Source organism: Gigantopelta aegis, chromosome 2 (assembly GCF_016097555.1).
Source record: "Gigantopelta aegis isolate Gae_Host chromosome 2, Gae_host_genome, whole genome shotgun sequence".
Lineage (NCBI taxonomy): Eukaryota > Metazoa > Mollusca > Gastropoda > Neomphalida > Peltospiridae > Gigantopelta > Gigantopelta aegis.
This window is the reverse complement of record NC_054700.1, coordinates 16,779,784-16,805,291: the sequence shown is the minus strand read 5'-3', so window position 1 is coordinate 16,805,291 and position 25,508 is coordinate 16,779,784. Positions and strand designations below refer to the sequence as shown.

At 37.5% G+C, this 25,508-nt stretch overlaps 1 protein-coding gene across 2 annotated transcripts in view; it reads right to left on the bottom strand.

Annotated features, from left to right (window-relative positions):
* LOC121382175 (E3 ubiquitin-protein ligase NEDD4-like) overlaps nucleotides 1-22,628 on the bottom strand; it is a 46,826-nt gene extending 24,198 nt beyond the window's left edge. The window contains exons 1-11 of one of the 2 annotated variants that reach the window (XM_041511693.1): nucleotides 22,517-22,628; nucleotides 22,335-22,420; nucleotides 19,151-19,235; nucleotides 18,103-18,141; nucleotides 14,839-14,892; nucleotides 14,300-14,412; nucleotides 12,048-12,150; nucleotides 9,862-10,058; nucleotides 4,647-4,751; nucleotides 1,714-1,882; nucleotides 66-182 (exon numbers count right to left, since the gene is read on the bottom strand). In XM_041511693.1, the coding sequence (XP_041367627.1) occupies nucleotides 66-182; nucleotides 1,714-1,882; nucleotides 4,647-4,751; nucleotides 9,862-10,058; nucleotides 12,048-12,150; nucleotides 14,300-14,412; nucleotides 14,839-14,892; nucleotides 18,103-18,141; nucleotides 19,151-19,235; nucleotides 22,335-22,420; nucleotides 22,517-22,558 (1,110 nt within the window). In that variant the 5' untranslated portion in view covers nucleotides 22,559-22,628. The remainder of the gene's footprint in view (nucleotides 1-65; nucleotides 183-1,713; nucleotides 1,883-4,646; nucleotides 4,752-9,861; nucleotides 10,059-12,047; nucleotides 12,151-14,299; nucleotides 14,413-14,838; nucleotides 14,893-18,102; nucleotides 18,142-19,150; nucleotides 19,236-22,334; nucleotides 22,421-22,516) is intronic. The other variant, XM_041511702.1, reaches the window with a different exon arrangement.
* Between the last annotated feature and the right edge of the window lie 2,880 nt (nucleotides 22,629-25,508).

Sequence of the window (25,508 nt, the reverse complement as noted above, 5' to 3'; positions counted from 1 at the left end):
AAAGGTTAATTAAAGTTATGAAAGTCTGATACTGAATGCTCTCATCACATTTAGAAGTAACGTACCCATTGAGTCATCTGTGTGTTGTGGTCAATGAAGAACACCCGTCCGTTTGGAGCCACGCCCATTCCCCAGCCAGCGGGTAACGCATCGTCGCTGTCATTGTTACTCATAGTGTGGTCCTGAAATAAACACCAAAACAAATCTATGTTGAAAGGAAAGGAATAGTATTTTAATAATACCTTTAAGTTAGCAAATTTCAAACTACGGCCATTTGCTCAATAGAGACAGGGAAGGGATCTTTTATCGGCACTTTCCCATACAGGACAGTACATCCCACAACCTTTGATGTACAGTCATGGATAAGATGGGAGAACATCACAGTCCATTGAGGACGAAAGATCCTGCAACCCATCAGACAGGATAGTACATACCATGGCCTTTGTTATACCAGTTGTTGAGCACTGGCTGGAACGAGAAATAGCCCAATGGGCCCACCGATGGGAATCGATCCTAGATCGATTGTGCATCAGGCGGGCACTGTACCACTGAGTTACGTCCTGCTATACAGAAAATTTCAGTTCAATATCTCACAGAGTAATATATACAAAAAACATCTGATAAAGTGCACATGTACGGTATATAAAAGTTTCCAGTGGACCAGAAGGGGCCTAATGACCAAACCATGTTATACACAGCTAGCTACAAGTCTCTAGGCAAGAAACTGACAGACAGTGAGGATTGCCATTTTCTACCATGGCCACCAGTGATGTCATGCACCATAAACCTGCGATGAACCTACAGAAAAAAGGTTTTGGTCACGAGAAGCTGTTGTGATTCAACCAGTTCCTGTCCTATCATTTTCCTTTAACAAGAAACACACACATTTGTATTTTGTAATATTACAGAGCACTTGCACTGTCATAAAAAGACAAGGGCTGGCCAACAGATTATAAAACATTCACAATTAATCAGTTTCCGTACCGTACTTAGGATAAATGCTGCAGTGTTCGAGAGTACCCACAAATCTACTGTATCATGGTAACAATTCACGCGAACCATCTTCTGTTCTCATGTTGATTATGCAGCTTTATAGCAATTTAATTTAAGTCTGAGACAACCAATTAGGTAACCCACCAGTTATGTACTATATTATATGTAATTTGGTTCCCTAAGTAAACATCAAGCATACCAATTTTGAAATATTGAAATTTAAAGTTTGTTTTGTTTATCGCCACCACTAGAGCACATTGATTTTTTAATCATCGACAATTGGATGTCAAACATTTGGTAATTTTTATATAATAGTCAAGAGCAGAAACCCACAAAATGTTTCCACTAATAGCAAGGGATCTTTTATATGCACCATCCCATGGACAAGAAAGCACCTACTATGCTCTTTGATATACCAGTTGTGGTTCACTGGCTAGAACAAAAAAAAAGCCCAATGGGTACATTGACTGGGGTCGATCTGAGACCGACCGCACATCAGCTGTGCATTTTACCACCTAGCTATGTCCCACTCCTTGAAATATAGTCCACTGTGAATTATATTTTATTCAGTACTATGCCACAATATGCTAACACATTTCAGAGATTATTACACAATTCTAAACCGTAAAATACTTGCTAATGAACTTTCAATTGATCAGCAACTGTTATTAATGAAAATGTTGAAAACAAACTGTTCCCTGAAATTGACAAGAAACTCACATTACGTCTTTGAACTGAGGACGCGGATCCTGACGTCTCAGATTCCTCATCGACCGACCCGACACTGATGGTGTCATCCTGACTGATGTGACGCCGCTGCATGTACTGTTGTTCCGCGTCACGACTCCTCTGTCGCTGCATTTCAGCGTCGGACGTATCATTCGACGTGCTGCAACCATGAAACACAAACCATTAACATTGAACTACAAACAACTTAACTCGTAGAAACCTGGGCCCCGAGCTTATTAAATTTTTAGTCTAGACTCAATAGAATTAATGATCGTTTTGTTTAAAGACACCACTAGTGCACAATGATTTATTAATCATTGCTAAACATTTAGTAATTTTGACATACTGTAAATCTGGAATTGTTAGCTAGCATAAAATGTTAGCGAATTTAGCAAGGTCATACAAGAAGCTAATACTTTATGAATCTAATTTTAAAGAGACATGCAACAGACTGTTATCTGCAAAACATTTGTGTAATTGTTTTTGTCTGTGATAAACTGAACTCACAACACTGGTTACATGCTATTCATTAACAACAATAGTTAGTCAGCATGCACATTACTGCAATTTTCTACTAAATTTAAGTTATCTGTATGCTGCTTAACGTCAAGATTCGTCAAAAATATTATTTCAGCTGATCCTACAACTTACACTTATTCTTTTTTAAGTTTCTGATATGACGACCTCACTAAAGTTCTATAGAATGTCGCTAATATGTCACTTAATTGGATTTTGTTAAATTCTAATATTTTATGATTTTATGATTTAGAGTAAAGTCTTAGAGTGTAACCCCGTAAAAAAAAGTCCATTAGAAGTAAAGGATCTTTTATTAGCATTGCACACCTGACCGTCAGTTCAGTTGGACATCTTAGAATTCCTATAAAAAAAATCAGGTCACCCACAAAGAATGTATTTTTTCTCAAGCCAGAAATCCCTCCAAAATAAATAAAAACTTTATAATTTTAATAAGTAAATAATTAACATGTTATTATTAAGTATCAAAATGAATTCTACATTGACACTGTGATTTAGATCCAAAAGGTTATTCCACACGACATAATTCGCGCCACCTCTCGCAACTCCATTTTCTAGCAACGGTCCAAAAATCATGAATTTCAAATCACAATTGCTACGAAAGCAATGCGTGGAACATCATGAAATTTTCTGACCAATCAGAAAAGAGTTAACTATTTGCTCCACAGAGCTCAGTAAACTTTCTGCAGGGGAAGGGAAAGTTTCAAAAACTATTCCAAAGTTACCGCACAATCCCCGTGTTATTTGTCCAAATTTCGCAGCATAAACAGAAAGTACACTTAATTAGATCAAGTAGACATTAACCAAATAAGATTTATTGAAAAACTTTGTTTTTTAATTGCATGAGAGCAGTTGAAACAGCCGGCCAGCTATGTGGAACACTATGTACATTTTATTTACAGGTCAGTATGGTCAAATTAATCACTACATTTATTATTCCAGGTAATGAATGGTGAATGACACTATGATGCATACAGAGCTGACATTGAATTTTCTTTACAATCAACACTTTCTTATGACTAACATTTCCTTCCTTAGTTGAAATATGACCTGTGTTCCCAGCCATCTAGGATTTTAGTGACCAAACCCACTTTACCGTGGGTTAAAATGTTTATTTTCTTTCATTTGATTGTGCAAGTGTCAGTTCTAGGTTGATATTTGAATTGAGCTCATTAAGAGCTTCAATTTGATATGCTACATGACATATACATGTTGAATAAACTATTTTTCATGCTCTGCAATGGCAGCATTCCATGCGAGGTGAAGCAGCCATCTTGGATTTTGGACGGTAATGCCCTCTTTCCATTGGCCGTAGACATATTTTACATAACCCAGCGGAAAGAGCATATAAAAAATATGTTTAGGGGAGAAATTTGGTGCTTCTAGGATGTAACATACTTAAATGGCTAGAGGATACATTTTAAATTTGTGTAAAACAATAGAAAAAGTGCTAAGATTATGATTATGACTTCTACCCAATTAGCTAAAGACAATGTCCGAATTTATAGGGCAATTTTTTAATTTAAAATGCATTTTTCTAGTTAAAGTGAGCTTTTTCAGGTAGTACTGTCAGATATGTTATTTCTTACTGATGAAAATTTGGATGTGCAATGCTACTTTTATATGCACTATCCCACAGACTGGATACACTTAATCTTTAATAAGGTTTCACACATGCAATTTGTATGGCATGACGATAAAGTCTCAGATCTCTATTAAGTGTCTAGAGTCTAGTCTCTATAAATGTTATAAGCACCAGGCCTGGCTCCATGCTAATAAAATAATCGAACACAAAGCATGAACATTTACCACAAACAACAAACTCAACAGAAATTGAAATCTGGCTCCATGCTAACAAAATTATCAAAACACAAAGCATGAACATCAGTTATAACCAACTCGGTCTAATAGATACCTGGCTCCATGCTAACAAAACAATCAAACACGAATTATGAACATCACTTAAACCAACTCGGCCTGGTAGATAGCTGGTTCCATGCTAACAAAACAATTAAACACGAATTATGAACAGCTACTACAATCGACAAACTCAAAGAGCAAAACAAAAATGAAAGAAAGAAATGTTTTATTTAATGAGACACTCAACACATTTTATTTACGGTAAAACAAAAATGATGAACATTAGCGACAACCAACAAACTCCAGCGTAGCTGAAACCTGGCTCTCTGCTAAAAAAAAACCCAACAAACACAATTATGAACAACAGCTAAAACCAACCAACTCGGTGTAATAGATACCTGGCTCCATGCTTTTTAACAATCAAATGCAAATTAAGATCATTCTCTACGACCAACAAACTGCCAGGATAATACTGAAACAAACCGTCTTTCCCTTTACATAAATAAAGGAGAAAACCAATCATAACATACACAGTTGGTGGAGTCCATTGTGTTGTTCGGGTTAGGTGGTTTAAGTAATATGTTCTGCCATTCGCGTCAACTCTTTCTTCCCACGAAGATGGCAACTGGTTAGTGCTGCAGGAAAAATGTTTAGAATTAACCAAACAAATATTTCAGCGCGCAAAATGAAAAAATAAAAAATCTACTACATGTATAGTCCGTTCCAGCCTCCATGAACAATGTTTGTTCGTAAATAATTAGATTTGACGTAAGAAGAAAAGTAAAAGTGTTTTGGAAATAACAAAACCCCACTATTTTTGTGTGCAATTTAGAAAAGAATTGGCTCAGAAATAAATAACTTGTAGTACAAATACCACGATAGTAAAAAAATGGCTACAGACTACAGCAGTGTTTCTGCCAGAAAGGAATTTTTGGGTATGGCGTGATGAAATTGAATGCAACCACAGTCAACAGAGGGTATGGAACTGAATGCAACCAGTCAACAGGGGGTATGGAACTGAATGCAACCAGTCAACAGGGGGTATGGGGGGCCTCCCTAAGAAAAAAAAGAGTTTGTTTTATTTAATAACGCCACTAGAGCACATTGAACCTCCCTAAGAAAGAAAATGGGTTACATTTTGAGTTAGGGTTAAAAAAATCATACAGTAATCTTTAGAGGAGTTAGAGGAGGAATTAACCACAGCCCTCAATGTTTTTCACTGCAAGGTATGCAACATGTCATCTCAAGGCTAGATGTATAGGATAACGCACGCCTCCGAGGTTATGGTTGGGAGGGTAAAACCCGAGGGAAGAAAGGTTTGTGAAAGTAAGACCTGAGGGCGAAGCCCGAAGTCTTACTTTCACAAACCTTTCTTCCCTCGGGTTTTACTATCCCAACCATAACCAAGGAGAAGTGCGTTATCCAACATACAAATCGTTAATAAGTGTTGTTTATTCTGCGTTTTATGATAAAGCAATTTTTATTTGAAAAAAAACACCCCAACAATCTTTCCCTCGTCGAAAAAATAGAACAGTCGACAGTTTCATTGAATTCACCTATGCACGTGCACGAGTTGGGTCAGCCCACATGTGTCGAGAGAAGTCACGTGACTATCACTGGAATTTCTCGTGCGGTACACCGCGTGGTCATATTCGCAAATGCAGTGGACTGTCATGGACCCAAGCGAAGATTTAGTTTTGAGTCAAGCGCTGGATTCATCTGAGAGTCTGCAACATTTACATGATGCAGATGACTTATTGTTAAGCCAAGCACTTGACGAAGTCTGCAAAGACGGTGAAGATGATGTTTTTCATTTTCGATTCAAAAAACCTTTAACGGAGTCTGAACTGAATGAAAAGTTGGATACACGTATTTCGAAGTCCACGAGGTACAAGTATGATTGGGTTCTAACCGTATTTAAAAGATGGCAGGATGAACGTAGTAACAGGTCCATTACAGACAATTTACAAATTCCACGGGAGTGCCTGACTGGAGACATCGTCACAATGACTCCAAAGAATTTAAATATTGCTTTGAAATATTTTATCTTCGAAGTTAACAAACAAGATGGATCGGACTATCCTGCAGTTACTTTGTATGGTTTGTTCGGGACTATACAATCTTATTTGAAATGTCGAAATTCTGATTCCAACCTGTTTGAAGACGCCGCTTTTAAAGAAGCTAGAGCGGCCCTGGATGCGGTGATGAAGGAGCGGTCGGCGGCAGGACTGGGTGCGTCAACAAGAAAAAGAACAGAAGTTATAAGCGAAAGTGAAGAAAACATGCTTTGGGATAAGGGTCTTCTAGGAGATAACACCCCCCAACAACTGCTGGACACGATCCTTTACTTAACAGGTAAGTAAGGATGCTAGTAACATTGTGTATGTGTACTGTTGGGGGTGTGGTGGTATTGTTTCTGTGTGTGTTTTGTTTTGTTTTTAATTCAAACAGTATTGTTAGGCGCGGATCCAGATGGTCTATGAGGCTTTTCACCCCCCCTTTACTCCCTGAATTAATTTTGTTCCATTTTCGTCCACCCCCCCCCATTTGTTCTAATGTACAAGTAGTTGTCAACACCCCACAACCGCTTGTTGCGGACCCCCCACACACACACACCGCTGGTTAGAAAATAAATTAATTTAAAAACAATCTGTCGGTTGGGTTATAGTCAGAATATGCCACTTTATATATATCTATCGAGATGAACGTTTTGTTTGACAAGACTGCACTTTTCACTCCGAGGGGGAAGCGAGCATCGCCAATTACGTCTTTTAAAGAATCCCCAGATAAGTGGACCCTTTGTGGACACATGTGGTCGGTCGTATTTGCTATACAAGGAGGATGCATCAAAAAGCAACCAGGGAGGTATAAAGCACCGGAAAGTACTACCCAAGGAGGTTCGAGCCTATGACAACCCATCGAATCCATCAAGATGCTACGTTTACCAAATACAAGAAATACTGGTACGTTTAATTTCACTTAAAATTAATAGCGGAGAAACTTAATGAAGCTCACCCATTTGCAGGTGTAAGTTAAAAACAAAGAAAAAGAAAAACACTTGATAATTTGAATGAGTGGCACACTTTATACATTGTCTTGGTACTTTACGATTGGTGCTTTGGTTTATTTTTGTTTGTTTTAAGTAAACAAAATGTTTGATTCTTGACTAAATTAGTAAAGGTTATCTGCACAAAATTCGATTTTGTACATTTTCAAAGGATAACACATTTTATAAATGTTAATATTAATGAAAGAATTACTACAATTTAATTTTAGTCAGACTGTTGCACAGAAATGTGACGCATTTTACTTCACTCCACTGAAAAATGTGAAAAAAGATGCATGGTTTTCATCCATTCCCGTGGGTCACAGCACACAGCAGGCGACAGTAAAGAGACTTTGTGAAGCAGCAGGGATAACTGGAAGGAAGACCAACCACTCGTTGAGGGCCACATCAGCAACACGGCTGTTTCAGGCGAACATCGATGAACAACTCATTTGTGAACAAACTGGTATATATATTATCTGTGGAATTCTTTGCACTGAATGTCAGTGATTAAAGCTCGCGGTAGGGTTGAAGTGTACTGTTGATATATTTTGATTTAAAAAAAAAAAAAAAAAAAAAAAAAAAAAAATTCAAACATATTGTTTGCCTATAAGTATGTTATAATTCTATAATTTCAGGTAATCACAGTGATGCTGTTCGCACATATAAACGTCCTTCAGACCGACAAAAGGCAGAGGTGTCTGACTTTTTGTATGTTGACACAAAGAACATGCATACGGTCCTGCAGCCAAAGTCGGCCTCACAGATCCATGCACAGGTCCCACCGGCAGCTACAGAGACAAATCCACAAGTTCCACCGGCAGCTACAAAGACACCTCCACGGGTCCCACCGGCAGCTACATACAAAAATCCGCAAGTTCCACCGGCAGTTACAAAGACACCTCCACAGGTCCCACCGGCAGCTACAGACACAAATCCACAAGTTCCACTGGCAGTTACAAAGACACCTCCACAGGTCCCACCGGCAGCTACAGAGATAGTTCCACATGTCACACCGGCATCTACAGAGACAACTCCACAGGCACATGGTTCTACAAAGGATCATTCTGACACAGAATCCAAACATTATACTGTCATTTTTAATTTCCATTAAAATAAATAGTTAAAACGTGTTTGCTTGATTATTTATTTTCAAGTTAAAACTGGGTAATGTTTTCATTTTATACTCTAGTTTAAAGGGTAAAACCTGTGACTAGGTTTTACTTCTGTGGTAAAACCTGACTTGGAGGTTTTACTTCTGTGGTAAAACCTGTGGTCGAGGTTTTACTTCTGTGGTAAAACCTGCGTTGGAGGTTTTACTTCTGTGGTAAAACCTGTGACTAGGTTTTACTTCTGTGGTAAAACCTTCAATGAAGTTTTACCTAGAATATAATCATCATCCAATAGCATAGGGGTAATTCGGGATAGGTTTGTATATCTGTAGACAGCTTCATCACGCTATCAACTCCACTAGTCATTCTTAAAATGTGTGATGGTACATGTAACATTCCTGATTATTTAATTCAATCAGTTATTATACAGTATTGTTTCAATGAATTTTTTCTTTCTTTATGGTATTTGCAGAACAAGGAGTAATCCAAATACAGTAAAATCTAATTGAATCGAACTCGGAAGGGTCGAATACACCGTAACACTCAAACCAAAAACAAAATCCCGAGTTATACGATGTTGACCAAATGGTCAGGTCGAACTACCGTATATCTTTGCTTGCAAGTCAATCTCGGCTATAAGTCAAGTCCCTAATTTAAAGCCATGAAAACATATTTTTTTTTACTGATCTGTTTATAAGTCGACCCATGAAAAACAACTTATAAATATTGAAGTATTTCTTATTTTCAGCACATGAGTACAATAAATGGCTCATATGTACGATATTTGAACAAAAGAAAATTATTTTACAAACTTGGGTTTTCACGTTTTGTACATCGCAATATTCCAATCAAACCACATAGCATCAAAACAAAATATTCCCTTAGTAGATAGTGAAAGCTGTGTGACTGTTACCGTATGGCACTGTACAGCATGCGTACAATGCCGCCATATCAATATATATGTAAGGAGGATAACTCTGTTTTGGAAAGTACACTGGTTTTCGTACCAAATGACATGTGTCCTTTTTGCCCTAGTGAACTGCAGAGACCAGTCTAAGCTATTTTTAGAGAAAACTCATTAACATTCATGAAGCTAATCATCGATAAAAAAAAATTTGAACAAAGATTAATGCCAGTGACAAGATTTCAGAATAAACTCAGGCAACAGGTAGTTAGTATTCTTTACACTTTTGCTATTAGTGATGGTTGTTATTTTAACTACGTGGACTGCTGTCTTGGCATGTGAGTGAGATTGCACGCCTTTTCCCCAAAACCAAAACCAGTCTAATGCCAATTTTTTTTTTATAAAACATAAATTTTTCAAATTAACATATTTGAGTGTAAATACAGGACATAATTTAACAATAAAACTTGTAAAATCATCCCCAAAATGGTAATATTTTGGTACCCTCTTATAAGTCGACCCCCCCCCCCCCCCCCCCCCCCCCCCCCCAAGTTATAAAATAATTTTTGGGTGAAAAAATGTTTGACTTATAGGCAAGGATATACAGTAATTACTACACTTTCTCGAGCACCGACAGGATTTGACCCAACAGGATTCAACTGTACTTATTTTTAATAACATACTTTGAAGGTCTAGGTCTTTCCCACGATGTTGTTCGGTCATTATGGTTGATGTAGTATTTCCTGCCATTGCCATCCACTCTCTCCTCCCATCCTGGGGGTAGCGGTTCTGGATTATCCAGCTGCGAACCCTGTGAGGGCGACGTGATAGGACCAGAGGCGCCAGCTTCAGAATCCAAGTCTAACAACTCCCAACCAGGCTGGAAAAAACAAACATTTTATAACTAAATAAAGCAATTTAAATGGCTCTTCCATCATAAATTGATTTGTTGTCACTCACAGAAACACGTAGGGATGATGTTTGTTTGTTTGTTTTTTTGTGTGGATTTTTAAACAATATTTATTCATATAAATGAAGCGGATTGGCAAACAGGAGATAAGCCTATATAAATGCCTCTCCACGAGATGATGTTACATACTGTATAAATTTCAATGAATGACATAAAACCTATGGATGTTCGTCTCAATGCATATTAACAATTTTTTAATAATGAATTTAATTAGACTGTTAATTAATTGTATTTTTAAAATGTGTGATGTGAAATTCCTGATTATTCAGTGCAATCTAAAAATAAAAAGAATCTAAAAAAATTCCACACTGTAATTCAACGCTTTAGACAAGTTTAATGACACTTTATTTGGTTGCAGTTTGTTTGAAAATATTTTTCAAAACAGAATTCACAAAAATGTTATTATCAGTATCAACACTGTTTGTCTTGCTTAACCTCTGCAATTTTTTTCACAAAAATTAATGAATCACTATTTATAACACTGAGATGGCCATCATAAATTTTGAAAACGGACAATAGAAGATGAGTTGTCCCCCTTCAAACAACAAAGCACCAGTGTACACGTGTTGTGGTAGATGGAAACTATTTTTCAACCTTCCGACTACTGGATTAATTTTTGACAAAAACCATGTTGAGCGGGTACAAGTTTATAACTTTTACTCATATTTTCACTTAAATGTTTTATAAATACATAAAATAAAGTTCATATTTGAATCGTTAAGTATTATTTTCATGGATTTTTGTACTTTTTATATTTTAGATCAATTATTGATTACAATTAAACAAAAAATCTAAAAAGTTGCATTTACTTAGGAGCATTTGTGACCAGATATCCAGTATTTATGACGATTATCCCCCCAATAACAGTTTTTCTGACCAGATGTTTTTGGAAACAAACTACAATTCATATCCCAGTATTTTGTGATTTTTGTTGTTGGTAAAACAATCAAATTTATTATTAAATTAGCTAACACAATCAGTTATCAATTCCTGAAAATGACTGCAACATTCTGCCATTGTTGTCAAGCGAAAATACTTGCCAAAAACCATTTGAATGAGTACGCGTACTGTACGCAGTATACAGGGAGTCGGCTTGCATCATGTTGGGTGAGATATTTAGCCTGCAGTATTCTTAAGGTTAAACTCGGCAAATGTTTTCACAAAAAATTAATCAATCACTATTTTAACACTGAGATGGCCATCATAAATTTTGAAAAAGGACAACAGAGGAAGAGTTGTCCCCTCTCCAAACAATAAAACTGCAGTGTTGTGGTAGATGGAACTATTTTTATACATAGGAAAACTGATATTTATGTGCGGTTTTGATAAAAACTGTTGTTACAAAGATTTAGTCTTAGATAAATTTACGTTATTGTACACAATTCTTATTACAATTATAGTACAATAAATATAGCTAGAAGTACAAAATATTTAATTTTCTCGTCCTTAGAATACTCCATTTTCTGTAATGATCTAATTTTCTTTGTGAAATAAGTTTGTTTTTGTTTAACAACACCACTAGAGCACATTGATTTATTAATCATTGGATCTTTTATCTGCACCATCCCACAGACATGATAGCACATACCACGGCCTTTGATATACCAGTCGTGGTGCACTAGCTGGAACAAGAAATAGCCCAATGGGCCCACTGACTGGGATCAATCCCAAACAGACCGTCCATTAAGCAAGCACTTACCACTGGGCTACGTAACGCCCCTTGTGAAATAAGATGCCAAATACTTGTAAACATATGCCCAATATAAGTGCTATTTGCAGACATAAACTTACAATGTTTTCTGAAATTAGCACCTGATGGATAATAAAAAATGCTCCGAAAATGAAATCAAGGACCGGTTTATAAAAAATGTCAATCATCCAGGGCCTGTAAAGACATACCTCACTAGGGGTCACCCCAGCAGCTTCATCATCGTTTTCTCCTCCTTCTTGTGGCAGATATGCCATGTACAGTGACAGATGACCTTTGACCCGAGACCGCAGACTGCAACAAAACCGAACACAAATTTTCATCATGTGGTTATGGTATGTCCAATTTCACTGACTGAAACATTGACAATTTTTTTTTGTTAAACACTGTGTAACTGGTAAAACACTTTGACAAAACAATTTTTGTTAAATACTATGTAACTTGTAAGAAATGTGTGACCTCAAATCAAAATATAACCGACCAGTTCCTACTGAATTCTACTGAGTGATTATGTGATATTCTTCTCGCTATTAATAACATTTAACCTGGATTTTTTCTCTCTCATGAATACTCTAAAAGTGTCTCAACTGCCATGTGGGACATCCTATAGCCACTGATTAAGTAAAATACTTTATTCAATCACAGAGTATAATACAGTCATCATATTCCACTTGTTACAGATACTATTTTACATAGTCCTAAAAATATTTAATAAAAACTATGTTAATGATCGATATGGTTTGCAAAATGACTTATGGTAGAGTATTACCTAAATAGTACATATGCAGGGTATATTTCAAATCACACAATCTGTTGGAGTCTGTCTTTAAAAGTAGGGTCAACTCAAAAAAGAGCCGTATGTGTTGGAAAGATGCATACCCGGACTACCAACACATACTGACACTTTAGCAAAGGAAAAACGCATAATTTTAGAGTTAATAAAAACCCATGATTATTCCTGCTAACTGGGGGCAGCCATTTTGTTTTGTTTTTGTGACGTCCGGTGGGATAGCTTGGGGCAAAGTGACGTCAGCTCCTGTATGTACAGTGTAAACAAAAGCAGTAATTTTCAACAAGGTGCTTCTCTTTGATCAACCTGACTTGTAAAACAACATAAATGACGTAATAATATAATAAACTATTAAACTAAATATATTTCAAGTTGCATTAACTGAACAAAATGGGGTTATAGTACTTTTCTCTGTTAAATAATCCAAAGGAAAAATGTACACTATTAGGCCTATTGATATGCCACATTGGAGCAAAAACGACAACCCACGATACCCAAGTGATAATTTTCTTTTCTTTGGGTCTACATAATTGGTCAGTTCTGTGGTTTTAGATGGAAAAGTCTACTTAATCAATAGTTTTACAGAACTATTTACAGTAATAAACCATCTCCATTACCATTTTAGGGGCGACAGGTAATATTCCACAATACTGGTATGTATTTTTGTGTCTAGACAGCGTCAATTAATTGGATCATCTGGTTACCAATCAAATACACACCTGCCAATCAGGAATCAAAGGTAGAAGCAACTAACAGCATAGACCAATTAACTAAGAAAACACTCCGTGTATCATTTCAGTACGTAGGTTAATGCATGGACAAAACACTGTTAATTATTTCGACTTGTTGTGTAGCCACTTTGACAATGTTATTTTATTTTGTATTGAAAAATAATATATATATATAGTGCTGGATATACTTACTGCTGGCTTACTGGGAAGTGTATTATTACAGAACATTGCAGTGTATGACTATTTATCATCCCGCAAAAACCAGGTAGATTGTGTTTCTCTAGTTCTAAGGCTGACATTACGTGTTAAGTATTACGTAATCACCAGCTCGCCAGAGAGCGTACTCACTGTGATGGTACAAAATGGCTGCCACCGTTATATATAATAGCTGTCACATTTAACCGTTTTATTAATTAACTATACGATTATACTTGTTGATATTAAGCAATAATGTGCATTATATATCGTTGAATATGCATACCAGACCAAATGCCTTAATTGTCCCTTCCTTTAATGAATACACTTACATGCACCCCTTTACCGGCCTCGTTGATGTAGTAGTTAGGCTATTGGACTTAAGGCTGGTAGGTAAAGGGTTCACATCCAGGTACCGGCTCGCACCCAGAGAGAGTTTAACGACTCAATGGGTAGGTCTAAGGCCACTACACCGACTTCTCTCTCACTAAGCACTAACCCCTCGTCTTGGACTGACAGCCCAGATAGCTGAATTGTATGCCAAGAACAGCATACTTGAAATTTAACTGGATATCTGGCCCCGTGCTTATAAACCTTAAAGTCTAGACTTTAAGTTTTATAAGCACGGTCCCAGATGCAAATAAGTATAAATGAAATAAAATGAATGTGCCCCTTTCTTTAAACATAATTTCATCTGCTAAAATTGGTTACATCTTCTCATCTTTACCTCCGAGGTCGTAGGATGTAACTCTTGACAGCAATGGATGTTGATGGACTCTCCACCGATATGCTTGTATGACTAAATGGAATCTCAACAACACCAAGGAAGTCATCTCTCGTCTGTAAAACAAAACGAGGGATTTTTTTCTATCAACCATGATAAGCCTGACAAAGAAGGTCGAAAATCCCTAATATTTTACTCTTGAATTATTAATTATACATATATACGTGTGTGTGTGTGTGTGTCATATATATATATATATATATATATATATATATACACAAACATTATCATCAACAGATTTTTGAAGTTACATATGGGCTTTTCCTCTCTTTATCTCCCTCACTCTCTTATTTGCATATATTTCTAATTCAGTGTATATGGAGAAAAAAAGCTTTCCAATTGACCCAAAATGTAACATATATCACAGATTATCCGAGAAGAGTATGAAAATATGCTTGTGAGAAGCGTAAAAATCAGTTTTGATTGATTTCTGTTCACCTAAAAACAAACAACACATTTTATAAATACACTTCTTTTCTCACCACTCTGTTAGAGTCGAACACTTCTAACCGGATCACGTTATCCCTTGGGTTCACCTAAAAAAAAGAAAGAAAAAAAAGAAAGATGTAAAGTAATTACAATGAAGGTTTTTTGCTACGGATTTATGCAGAATGACTTATTTTCACATATTTTTGTTCATATTCAAGTTAAATTATATCATAATAAAAAGCTATGTATATCACAATTAGAGATATTAACAATGCTGCTGATTTCTTGCACGCCAACCCAACTCCTGCAATTAGGAATATGTCATGATGTGTAAAAAAAAAAAAATTCAATATAGTTCATTGCAAAAAAAGTACCATGGAGAAGTAAAAACTACACAGTATTCCCGATTGTCGTGGGCAATTGCAGTAGTTGCAAACTCACTTTCTAAACTAGATTAATCATTTTTAAAAATAGTTAATACTTGTAAAACCCCCAACACAGATTATTAAACTGTCAAATAAGAAAAGAAAAGCAATTTATCCTAAAACTTACCCATTATATCCATGTCATAAACCCATGTGATAATTTACTTTATTAACCCGGTTAATTATGGTATGCACATTTGCAAGGTCTCTAGGTAATGTGTTGCTGTGGATGGGTCATTTACTTACAAGCAAACAAGACCCGTGTACATGAGTGTAACGTTTTCAATGATTTGTTTAAAATGGTGAGGTCAAACTAATTTGTGCTAATCATGACGATGTCATATACTGAACAAAAAAAGAAACTTCCGATTTGTACATATAGTATTTGTTGTGTTAAAGAATTCATTGTGTAATGAAATTATATAGGTAGTATTAGCCTTGAGCTGTATTATCAGGATTCATGAATTTTATCGATTATTTTTGCACTGTTAATCGTCAATAATGTGAAATTCAATTTGCACGTGCATGCATGGGTTCGACATGTCCCGTGTAGTATTCGGTCAATTTGTTTTACTTGTCTTACTGACATTGTTGTCAAGTGAAAGAAAACGCTTCAAAATTTGTAAAAAAATTAACGTTTTTTTTACATTGTAGCATTTTTAGTATGCCAAGAATACCCAATAATTTACGCGAATGGGCGATTGGTATGCTTGATGCTGGCATGTCGACAGAAGACGTTGCAAGGCATGTTAGGAGTTCTAGTCGAGCGATACGAAATTTTCGCGTACGATTTCGAACGACAGGAAGCACCAACGACTTGTCACGTCGTGGACGTCCGAGTGTCACAACGCGTGGTCAAGACCGCTATATCATGAACACGCATTTGCGCAATTGATTCCAAACTGCCACTGCTACTGCTGCTAACACACCTGGGCTTCATAATAACCGAATCAGTGGGCAAACTGTTCGTAATCGTCTGCGGGAGAACGGTTTACATGCACAACGCCATTACGTCGGATGCGTTTTAACGCAACGTCATCGTCTAAATCGTCTTAATTGGGCACGTGTACACACTCGATGGATACGGCGACGCTGGAATACTATTCTTTTTTCGGATGAATCCAGATTTTTTTTACAACGTGGTGATGGCAGGGTGCGCGTCTACCGTAGGAGAAATGAACGCTATGCTGACTGTTGTGTTCTTGAACAAGATCGTTTCGGGGGTGGTCATGGTCTGGGCAGCCATTGCCCATGGTTATCGTTCACCACTAGTCGTCACTGATGACAATTTAAATGCTCAACGTTACCGCGATGAAATTTTCGCTCATCACGTCATTCCTCTTGTTCCATAACAATGCCAACATCTCGATTTTTCAGCATGATAATGCCACCTCTCATACAGCTAGAGACACTGTAAATTTTCTTAGGACAAATAACATTGATTTCATTGATGACTGGCCTGCTAAAAGTCCTGATCTCAACCCCACTGAGCATGTCTGGGATAGTCTGGACAGATGATTGAGGCACTGTCCCAACCCACCCGCTAACGTCAACGAAATTCCACAGACAGAAATCAGCACTTTAGTCAATTCTATGCGCCTGCGATGCACTGCAGTGGTCAATTCAAGAGGTGGTCATACCCGTTATTAAGTGGGTTTTTTTTTTTTTAACCCCTAACCTATGGCCATGATTTTTGCACCAAACGATGTATCATGGAACACTCTTTAAACGCATATATAACAATTATTCCCCCGGTTTGTTTTCATCAAGTTATGTTCAAGCAAAGTTAGCGGAAGTTTCTTATTTTGTTCAGTATATTACCGATGGCTGTGACTTTAGTACTGCAAAAATAATTAAAATGTTATTTTAGAAGTGTTATAGGATAAATAGAATTCGCTACTCGTATTTTTTAAATGTAAAATATCAACCTCGTCTAGTTAATCGGTATTAACATAGACTCGGTTGATATTTTCCATATTAAAAAATACTAGTGACAAATCCTCTACATATCCTACTCGCTGTTCCCATAAATTTCCCTATACAGGTTTCTGTCAGAATGCACAAAGAGTAAAATCACATACCCTAAAATCTTGGAAAATTAATGGATACATTTTAATAATTTTTAGATAGATTATATTAAGAAAACTGCTGTTTACAATTTGTCAAAGTATATGAATGCACTGTCCAATTTAAAAATATTTTAGACTCATAACCACCTAGTCGGGACACTTTTGTTTTTATGACATACCGTACCTTCAAATTATTTTCTGGCAAAAAGCCTGCCTGGGGATTGTAAATGTAAACAATGTCTTAACTATCGTGATAAGAAGTCCATCAAGACTGATCTCTAGCATTCGGGCAGGTGCCGAACCGGAAAATATTTTGCGGGAGAGACAGGGGTAAAACAATTTTTAATTAAATGAAAGAAAAAAAGGGTGCACTTGATTATTTTAAAGGGGGGGGGGTGGGGGGGGTAGTGGACAGGTCACCTGGTCCTCTCTCCCTGGATCCACTTCTGTAAAAGTGTAAAATTTACAAGATTGGGTCACTTGGTTGGGTGGGGGGGGGGGGGGGGGGGGGTGCAGGGCAGATTAATTAGCAAATGGACTCACATTAAGAAGTTAATCTGAAAACAAAATTCTTTATTTTAATGGTGAGCAATACCTTTTAAACTGGATGTCAAAAAAGGAATTAGGAATTACTGACAGTAAAAAAAGGAATTAGGAATTACTGACAGTGAAAAATGGAATTAGGAAATGGAATTAGGAATTACTGACAGTGAAAAAAGGAATTAGGAATTAACTGGGTTTTCATTATGAGACATTTGTGATCTTTTTCACTGGCGAAAAGGGTACAGATTAAAATGTAATGTGAAAATATTTATTAACTTACTCGGAAAATGAATTCTTCATTCCATCTTGGGTTCAGTGACTGAAAGACAGGAACAGTTCATGTAGCTTATAATGTTACATGTAAAACACTACATTTTAACTTAATAGTTGTATATTCTAATTTCTAGCAATGATAATACATACATGTACAATAGGGTCTCCATGAGTACTCAAGTAGGGGTAGAGTCTAGCAAGACTTGAGTCTGTTCACAGGACTCGAGTACCCGTACAAGGTGTAATATAGTGATCAACTAATGCAATGGACAATGTAGGACAGCAATTTCAGCAGTAAATAATCAACGATATAAGGTACATAATAATTATATGATCATGCACTAGTTGTGTCTATTTTTAAACTGGCCGTCCGTCCATCACAACACTGAACATATCAACTGGTTTCTAAATGCAATACAATGGCATTATTTAGCATCCACGTTCAGTGCTGGAATTAAGATGCGTAGTTCTATTTTACTTTATTCCTTAATCTCATCATCATCTAGTGTAAGTGTCGGGTACTCGAGTCCGTGTCAAGCTTGACCCTCGAGTACAATCTTTTAGACTTGTGGAGGCTCTAATGTACAAGGTATGTGAGTATGTGGCAAGTACATGTACAAAATGTATTAACATATAGTGTAAGTTGTGAACAATTAATATAAAACAATGCAGAAAATAATCAGAAATACCATTAAACGTTTCACCCACCGGAACAGGCGACATACATGTACGTTGTAATTACATGCTACAGTTCTTGAGGTTCGTGTAGGAAACTTTGCTATGTAACAGTTAATTTAGTGCTCATTTGAGGAGCAGAAATACATGTCAATAAAAAGGTAGCAATTTGCATAATGTTCAACTGTCTGTTTATCAAAAAACGGATATACTTTAGAACCAAAATTAAATGCCCAATTAAACTAGTCTCCCTAGGTTTAGTATAATGATTTTCTATGAAATTCGGACTACCAAAAAGTTGTACGGGCAAGTCAAAATGTTCATGTGATTTGCCCATGTGGCAAGTTAAACAAAAATTCAAGTAAACACTTATGCATTACCCTTTTGATCACTTTGGTCTGTTTCTGATCAATCAACCCATCTTCTATGTCTCCTCGGTAAAGTGAAATCCGAACATATGGATCACTGAATTGAAAAAACAATAAAAATATTTGAATTACATGTACATAAATACGAGTTAAATTCAAAGTAGTACCTAAATTGTAAGTTTAAACAGCATTATGAGTGAACTCCAAATAATAACATTAATAAGACTTTGGCATCAAATTTAAGAAACATTGTGTATTTTACTAGACACAGTACTTAATTACTGAATCTTTAGTTATTTGTAATTTGGAAATTTACAGAACTTTTAAAACATCTAAGATGAGAAGGGATTAGTGGTTAGTGAGAGATAAGTCGGTGTAGTGGTCTTACACCTATCCACTGAGTCGTTAGAACTCTCTCTGGGTGGGAGCTGATACCAGGCTGCCAACTCAGTACCTACCAGCTGTATGTCTGATGGCTTTACCACGACAATATGGTAACCAAGCTGCCCCCCCCCCCCCCCATTTTTGGGGGTTTTTTTTTTTTTTTTTTAAGTGTGTGGTGTCAAGAGGCCACTCTCCTTTAATATTCATCCAGCGAGAACACCGCATTAGACTATGACATGCATTTAATCTCTTCACCACAGAAAATGGCATGGATATTAACATTTGTTGGTTGATTATGACAATAAAGTGAACAAGTTAACAGGGGTGCAGAAAGTACTCGCCCCGCTCGCCAAATGCGAGTAAAAATTCTGATAGACGAGTTAAAAAATGCAACTACCAGTCCGACAGGCGATCCATCTTTTTCTGACCAACTGTAAAGACTGTAAATTAGAATTTAATTTTTTTTTTGCATTGAATCCACGACTACACATCAGTCGTGCAAGAATTCCAAACTATTCAAACAAACATTTTAGAATGATGTCGAAACACACAATAATACATGCGCCACATTGCTAATAAACGACTTAAGAGTTCCAAACTGCACATGCGCGACATTCTGAAAACGGGTTATAACGAAAAACGGAACCATGCCAAAACAGCCTCAAATGAAAATGAAACCAAATTGGACAAAACAGAACCTAGCGTTGATTAAAACGGTACCCCGCAATCTATATATCTACAAGATATTATTTTTTGCCATTACATTGAGGTGCTGTTATAGCCAAAGCAGTTCCGTTTTCGCCAACAAAAATGGTTCAGTTTTGATAGTGGTTCCGATTTAGCCTAATTCCAAGAAAACAGGGCCTGTCAAAGGTCAGTAGTTCCTAAAAAATAATTATTTATTTACGTTGAAGTATATTGCCGGTGTGTTTTGAATAGATTCTTCTAAAATACTTGTAGGATGTCACTTGAATTTTGTAAATTTATATAAAAGAAATGTGAATAACGTAGTCTTGATCAGAATATTTCAATATGTATTGATTTGTCAATCAAGGTTTGGGGTCTGATTTCGTTCGTTTGCCACGTGATGTTGATAACTTACCAAGTGTCCAAAATGTTTTTATCATTAAATATATATATATATATATATATATATATACAGTGGTGCAGGAAGGTGCCAAAAAGTGGAGACACACACACACATGCTACTACTGGATCAAGAAAAGTGGGGCTCCCCCCCCCCCCCCCCCCCCCACCACCAGTAATATTAAAATATTGCTGAACAAAAGTATATTTTCTATAGGCAATTCCCGACAACCAAAAAGTTGGCAAAGATTTCCGCTCTGATACCACAACAATCCTATGTTTGACGTCAAATACCTTTACATCGATATTTTCGAGTTAACCGATTTTTTAAAATCCACATATTAATCACTAATACACATAGTACAGAAAGAAATCCAACAGCACCCACATTCAGCTACGCTTCGTGACACTCTGTTGCAAGAATTACAAAGCTCAGTGACCTATTTCGTGACGTAGATCACGTGATAGCCCACTGGGCGATTCCACCTAGTAGACGGAATGGCTGAGTGGGCGATCATGTGACGCAACGTCACGATAGAGGTCGGCAAACTTAGAATTCTGCTGTCCGGAGTTTGCCGAAGCTTAGCTGAATGTGGGTGCTGTCGGGTTTCTTTCTGTAGTGTGTGTATTAGTGATTAATATGTGGATTTTTTTTAATCAATTAACTCGAAAATGATCGATGTAAAAGTATTTAACGTCAAACATAGGATTGTTGTGATATTATAGAGCGGAAATCTTTGCCAACTTTTTGGTTGTCGGGAATTGCCAAAAAAAATACATAGCTTGGTCTCTGACTGTAATGAGAGCGTATTTATGTCCAAATGTTCGTCTAGCTCTCTTACAGTCAGAGTACTCGGCTATGCTGGGATGGGAAGGTCTATTCTTGTTTAATCGAAAACCGTACAACTAAGAGGAAATGGCTGGTGCGCATGCTCAGTCATGTCAGGCTATCAATTTAACGACATTAATGTTTAGCTTGTTCAATTTAGATATAAAATGTATAAAAAGGTAAGTACATACTCGCATGTAATCCCATTTCCATCAAAAATTACACCAGGTGGTAAGAAAACGTCATTTTAAAAGCATTATCGAAAACCGTACTATGACATTATCAACATAATGGCAACAACATAAAATTGGCTTTTCCCGCGAAAACAGTAACATGACAGTTACGTGACCTAAAAGCGGCTATCCGGAAATGATCTGTCATTACTCATTTGGCAGTGCTAGCAGACGTGTTTGGTTGTGTGGATTCCGTCGTGCACCTGTTGCTGTTTAGGGATGCATTTGCATTGCATTCATTAAGATTCCTGGGTGCAAATTAACTGTAATAATACATTTCACTGTGCATAAAACGTATTCTTACTTCTTACCCCGTGGTATAATATTCGCCCGGTCCCCTCCATTATTATTTTTAGTTAGGATTGAGGGTTAGGGTTAGGGGTTAGGGTTAGGGCTGGGGTTGGAGTTAAGGTTAGGGTTAGGGTTAGGGGAAGGGGAAGGGGGGACCGGGCGGATATTTTCCCCATGCATAGACATTACAAAATACTCGGAAGTAAAATACGGTTTTCGACAATTGGCGATATGTAACCAAACATCCAACATTGCTTTACTTTTTAAGTTTTTGAGCCTCTGAAGTTAATACTCATTAAGAAAACATCAACAGCTTCAACATGAAACGTTTTTTGAAACCTATATTATGAGCAAATCTTATTTAAGCCGTTACCTTGCTCCGAAGATGTCTTTTTTGGCCAAGCCGATACCCTCGACAACTTTGATTCGCAACAAACGGGTGGTGCCCCGTGGTTCATTCTGAAATGTAAAGAAAATTATGTGACAGTGCGATTTTATTTGATAATGTCGTCTTCAGATTAATGTATTCAGTATTGGTTAACATTTTTAACTTACTGGCAGATCGGGAAGCCCGAATATATGATCATGGTTAGCCATCAACTACTAGAACCGACCGTTTTTAGCACTTTATCATACGAACTAGTAAATTGTTATTGGTACAATACGCATGTCCGGTTGTAGAGTCCCGGATGTTGCCCTCCTTTCCCTCCACCCTCCAGGTTGGACTATACCAATTCAAATCCCATAGGCGACCATGTTAACGTTTGTGTTTAAAAACACTATATGCAATATATCAACCAAACTGTGACCCATAAATATCAGTACTACAAGCCCTACCTCAAAATATTAACTGCAGAAAATGGTACCTTTCATGGCTCATTTTCGGTATAACCAGATGTTTCTGCAACACCCCTAGTTTGGCACAAAATTTTAGTACTTTTTTTTACAGGTACCCCATACATGTTCCAAGCACAAGGCTACTTGACACGGTGGTACTACATCAAATAAAATTGCATACATTTTCAGCCCAGATGAAACTAATTTTTTTTACAACCAACACACTCACAGGACTTGTGTTAACTTCTCTATCAACTTCGACCCAGCCGGAAATTAATTGGTATAGTGCAACCTCCATATTCGCGTTAAGTCATGACCTTCAGTATTTGCATAATATGATTGCAGTCTTGCGAAATATTTGTGGAAGTTTTTATATATTTGAATGGAATTTTTTATATACAAATATCTTAAAATATATATTTACATATAACTGATAAAAAGAAATGTTTATATGAAACATTTTATTTTTAAAAGGCAGGAAAGGGCCAATATATTTGATTGTTCCAAAATATATTCAGCCTAGGGCTACGTTTATATAAACTCCGACTCTGTATTTGACATACTATTAATTGTCACTGCAGTTTATTGTGTTATGTAACGGTGGTGTTGTGGTTAAAGCTGCCATCTCTGGTTTCAGTCTTATAAAATCAAGTTCGAAGTTCAAATACAAGCATAACTGCACTTTTAATTCACTCGCGAGTTGTCGCCATTAACGCATATATCGTCAAATGCTTACTACGCACTTCGAACAATTCTCGCCATTTTGTAATGCAACAGTATCCAAAACGTGCTATTTTTAGCCGTATTTGACATCGGTAGGAGCCCGTCAAAAGTATCCTACTTTCACAATACTGGGTTTATTTTTAACTCGGAAAAGCCAACTTAGCGAGTCCAATGCGGAGTGCGGCGTCATATATGCACCAAATGTGATTGGATTAACTGTTCTAAATGCTTAAATAATAAAAAAATATTCCAGGGATTGCCGCTTTAAGACATCGGACATAATTAAGGCTGGTAAGTACTGGGTCCGCAGCCCGGTACCGGCTCCCACCCTGAGTAAGTTTTAACGATTCAAATTTCAATGGGTAGGTGTAAGACCACTATACCCTCTTCTCTCTCACTAACCACTAACAACTAACCCACTCAGTGGCTGATCCAGAAAATCCATTTACGAGGGGGGGGGGGGGGGGGGTCCCAGTGACATGAGGTGGAATGCTAAGGGAACTTTGTGGAAGGTTTTAGAGGGGGATCGTAAAAAAAAAAATGAAAATTAATATATAATAAAATTATAACTATCGCAAAATTTAGGGGGGTCTTTGCCTACCCCCCCCCCCCCGGTAGATCCGCCTCTGCCACTGTCCTGGACAGACATCCTAGATAGCTGAGAGGTGTGTGCCCAGGACAGCGTTCTTGAACCTTAATTGGATATAAGCACGAAAATAAGTTGAAATGAAATGAATGTGTTATGTATTGAAGGTACCATTTTTGTTTTCATGTATATATACTGACACAATGAAAACGCAAAAATAACTTTTCATTGCAATTACGACAAACTATTAATCAATTGATGGATAATGTAATATGACATTAAGGACTGGTATTCATGAGATACATTCACATGGAAACATGGCCAGTTATCATCAGTAATCGAGTTGCATTCGTAATCGAAAAGTTCAACCCCCCCCCCCCCCCCCCCCATATCAAGGTCAGTATCTGATGTGTCCACCATTGGCCCGTGAGCATGCGTGAAGACGACGGGGAAAAGGATTGGCACAAACATCTCAAATTAGCCACAGGAATGTTCCTCCACTCCTTCAGCAACGCCTGTGCAAACTCAGCGACGTTACGCGGTGGTGGCTGGCGGTGATGTACACGACGTCCTAACTCATCCCACATGTGTTCAATTGGGTTCAAATCCGGTGAAATGGCGGGCCAGTTCATAACGGTGATACCGGCTTGTTGCAGGAATGCCTGGGTAATTCTTGTAGTATGTGGACGGGCATTGTTTTGTTAAAACAGTCTTCGGTGATTGTGCAAAAGTGGCTGGAGAACTGGTCTTAGAATAACTTCAACATAACGCTGGGCTGTAAGGGCATCGTGGACAATGATGAGATCACTCCTGAAATCACCGTTGATTGCCCCCCCCCCCCCCCACACACACACACACACACCATCAGACAACCGCCGCCAAATCGATCACTTTCCCTCACACATCCGTCAGCGTACCGTTCATGGAGTCTCCTGTACGCACGTGCTCTTCCACCGGCAAAGGAGACAGAGAAACGGGACTCATCTGAGAAAACAATGCTCCGGTAAAAGGCTGGTGGATGATTACCATTCTGGAGAGCAAACTGTAGTCTCGCAGAACGATGTCGCGGTGTCATGATGTTACCGTTGTACGGGCGTCTGCATCTGAGTCCAGCAATTCTGAGTCGACGGATGACCGTCATCGGATGGATAGGCCTTCCATGACGTCCTATCGTGTTGCTTGCTGTCATCGTCGCAGTTCTTCCGGTCTGTTGATGACGTTCAATAAGTCGTCCAATAGTTGATGGATGGACTCTGAAGGTCCTAGTAACTTGGCTTTGCGAAGTTCCCCCTTGAACCATGCCCAACGCTCAATCCCTTTGTTCTTCTCCGAGTCGTGGCATTCTTAATGTGACGAGGAATATGACACCGATACGTGACTTTTGTGCCCACATACTGGCAT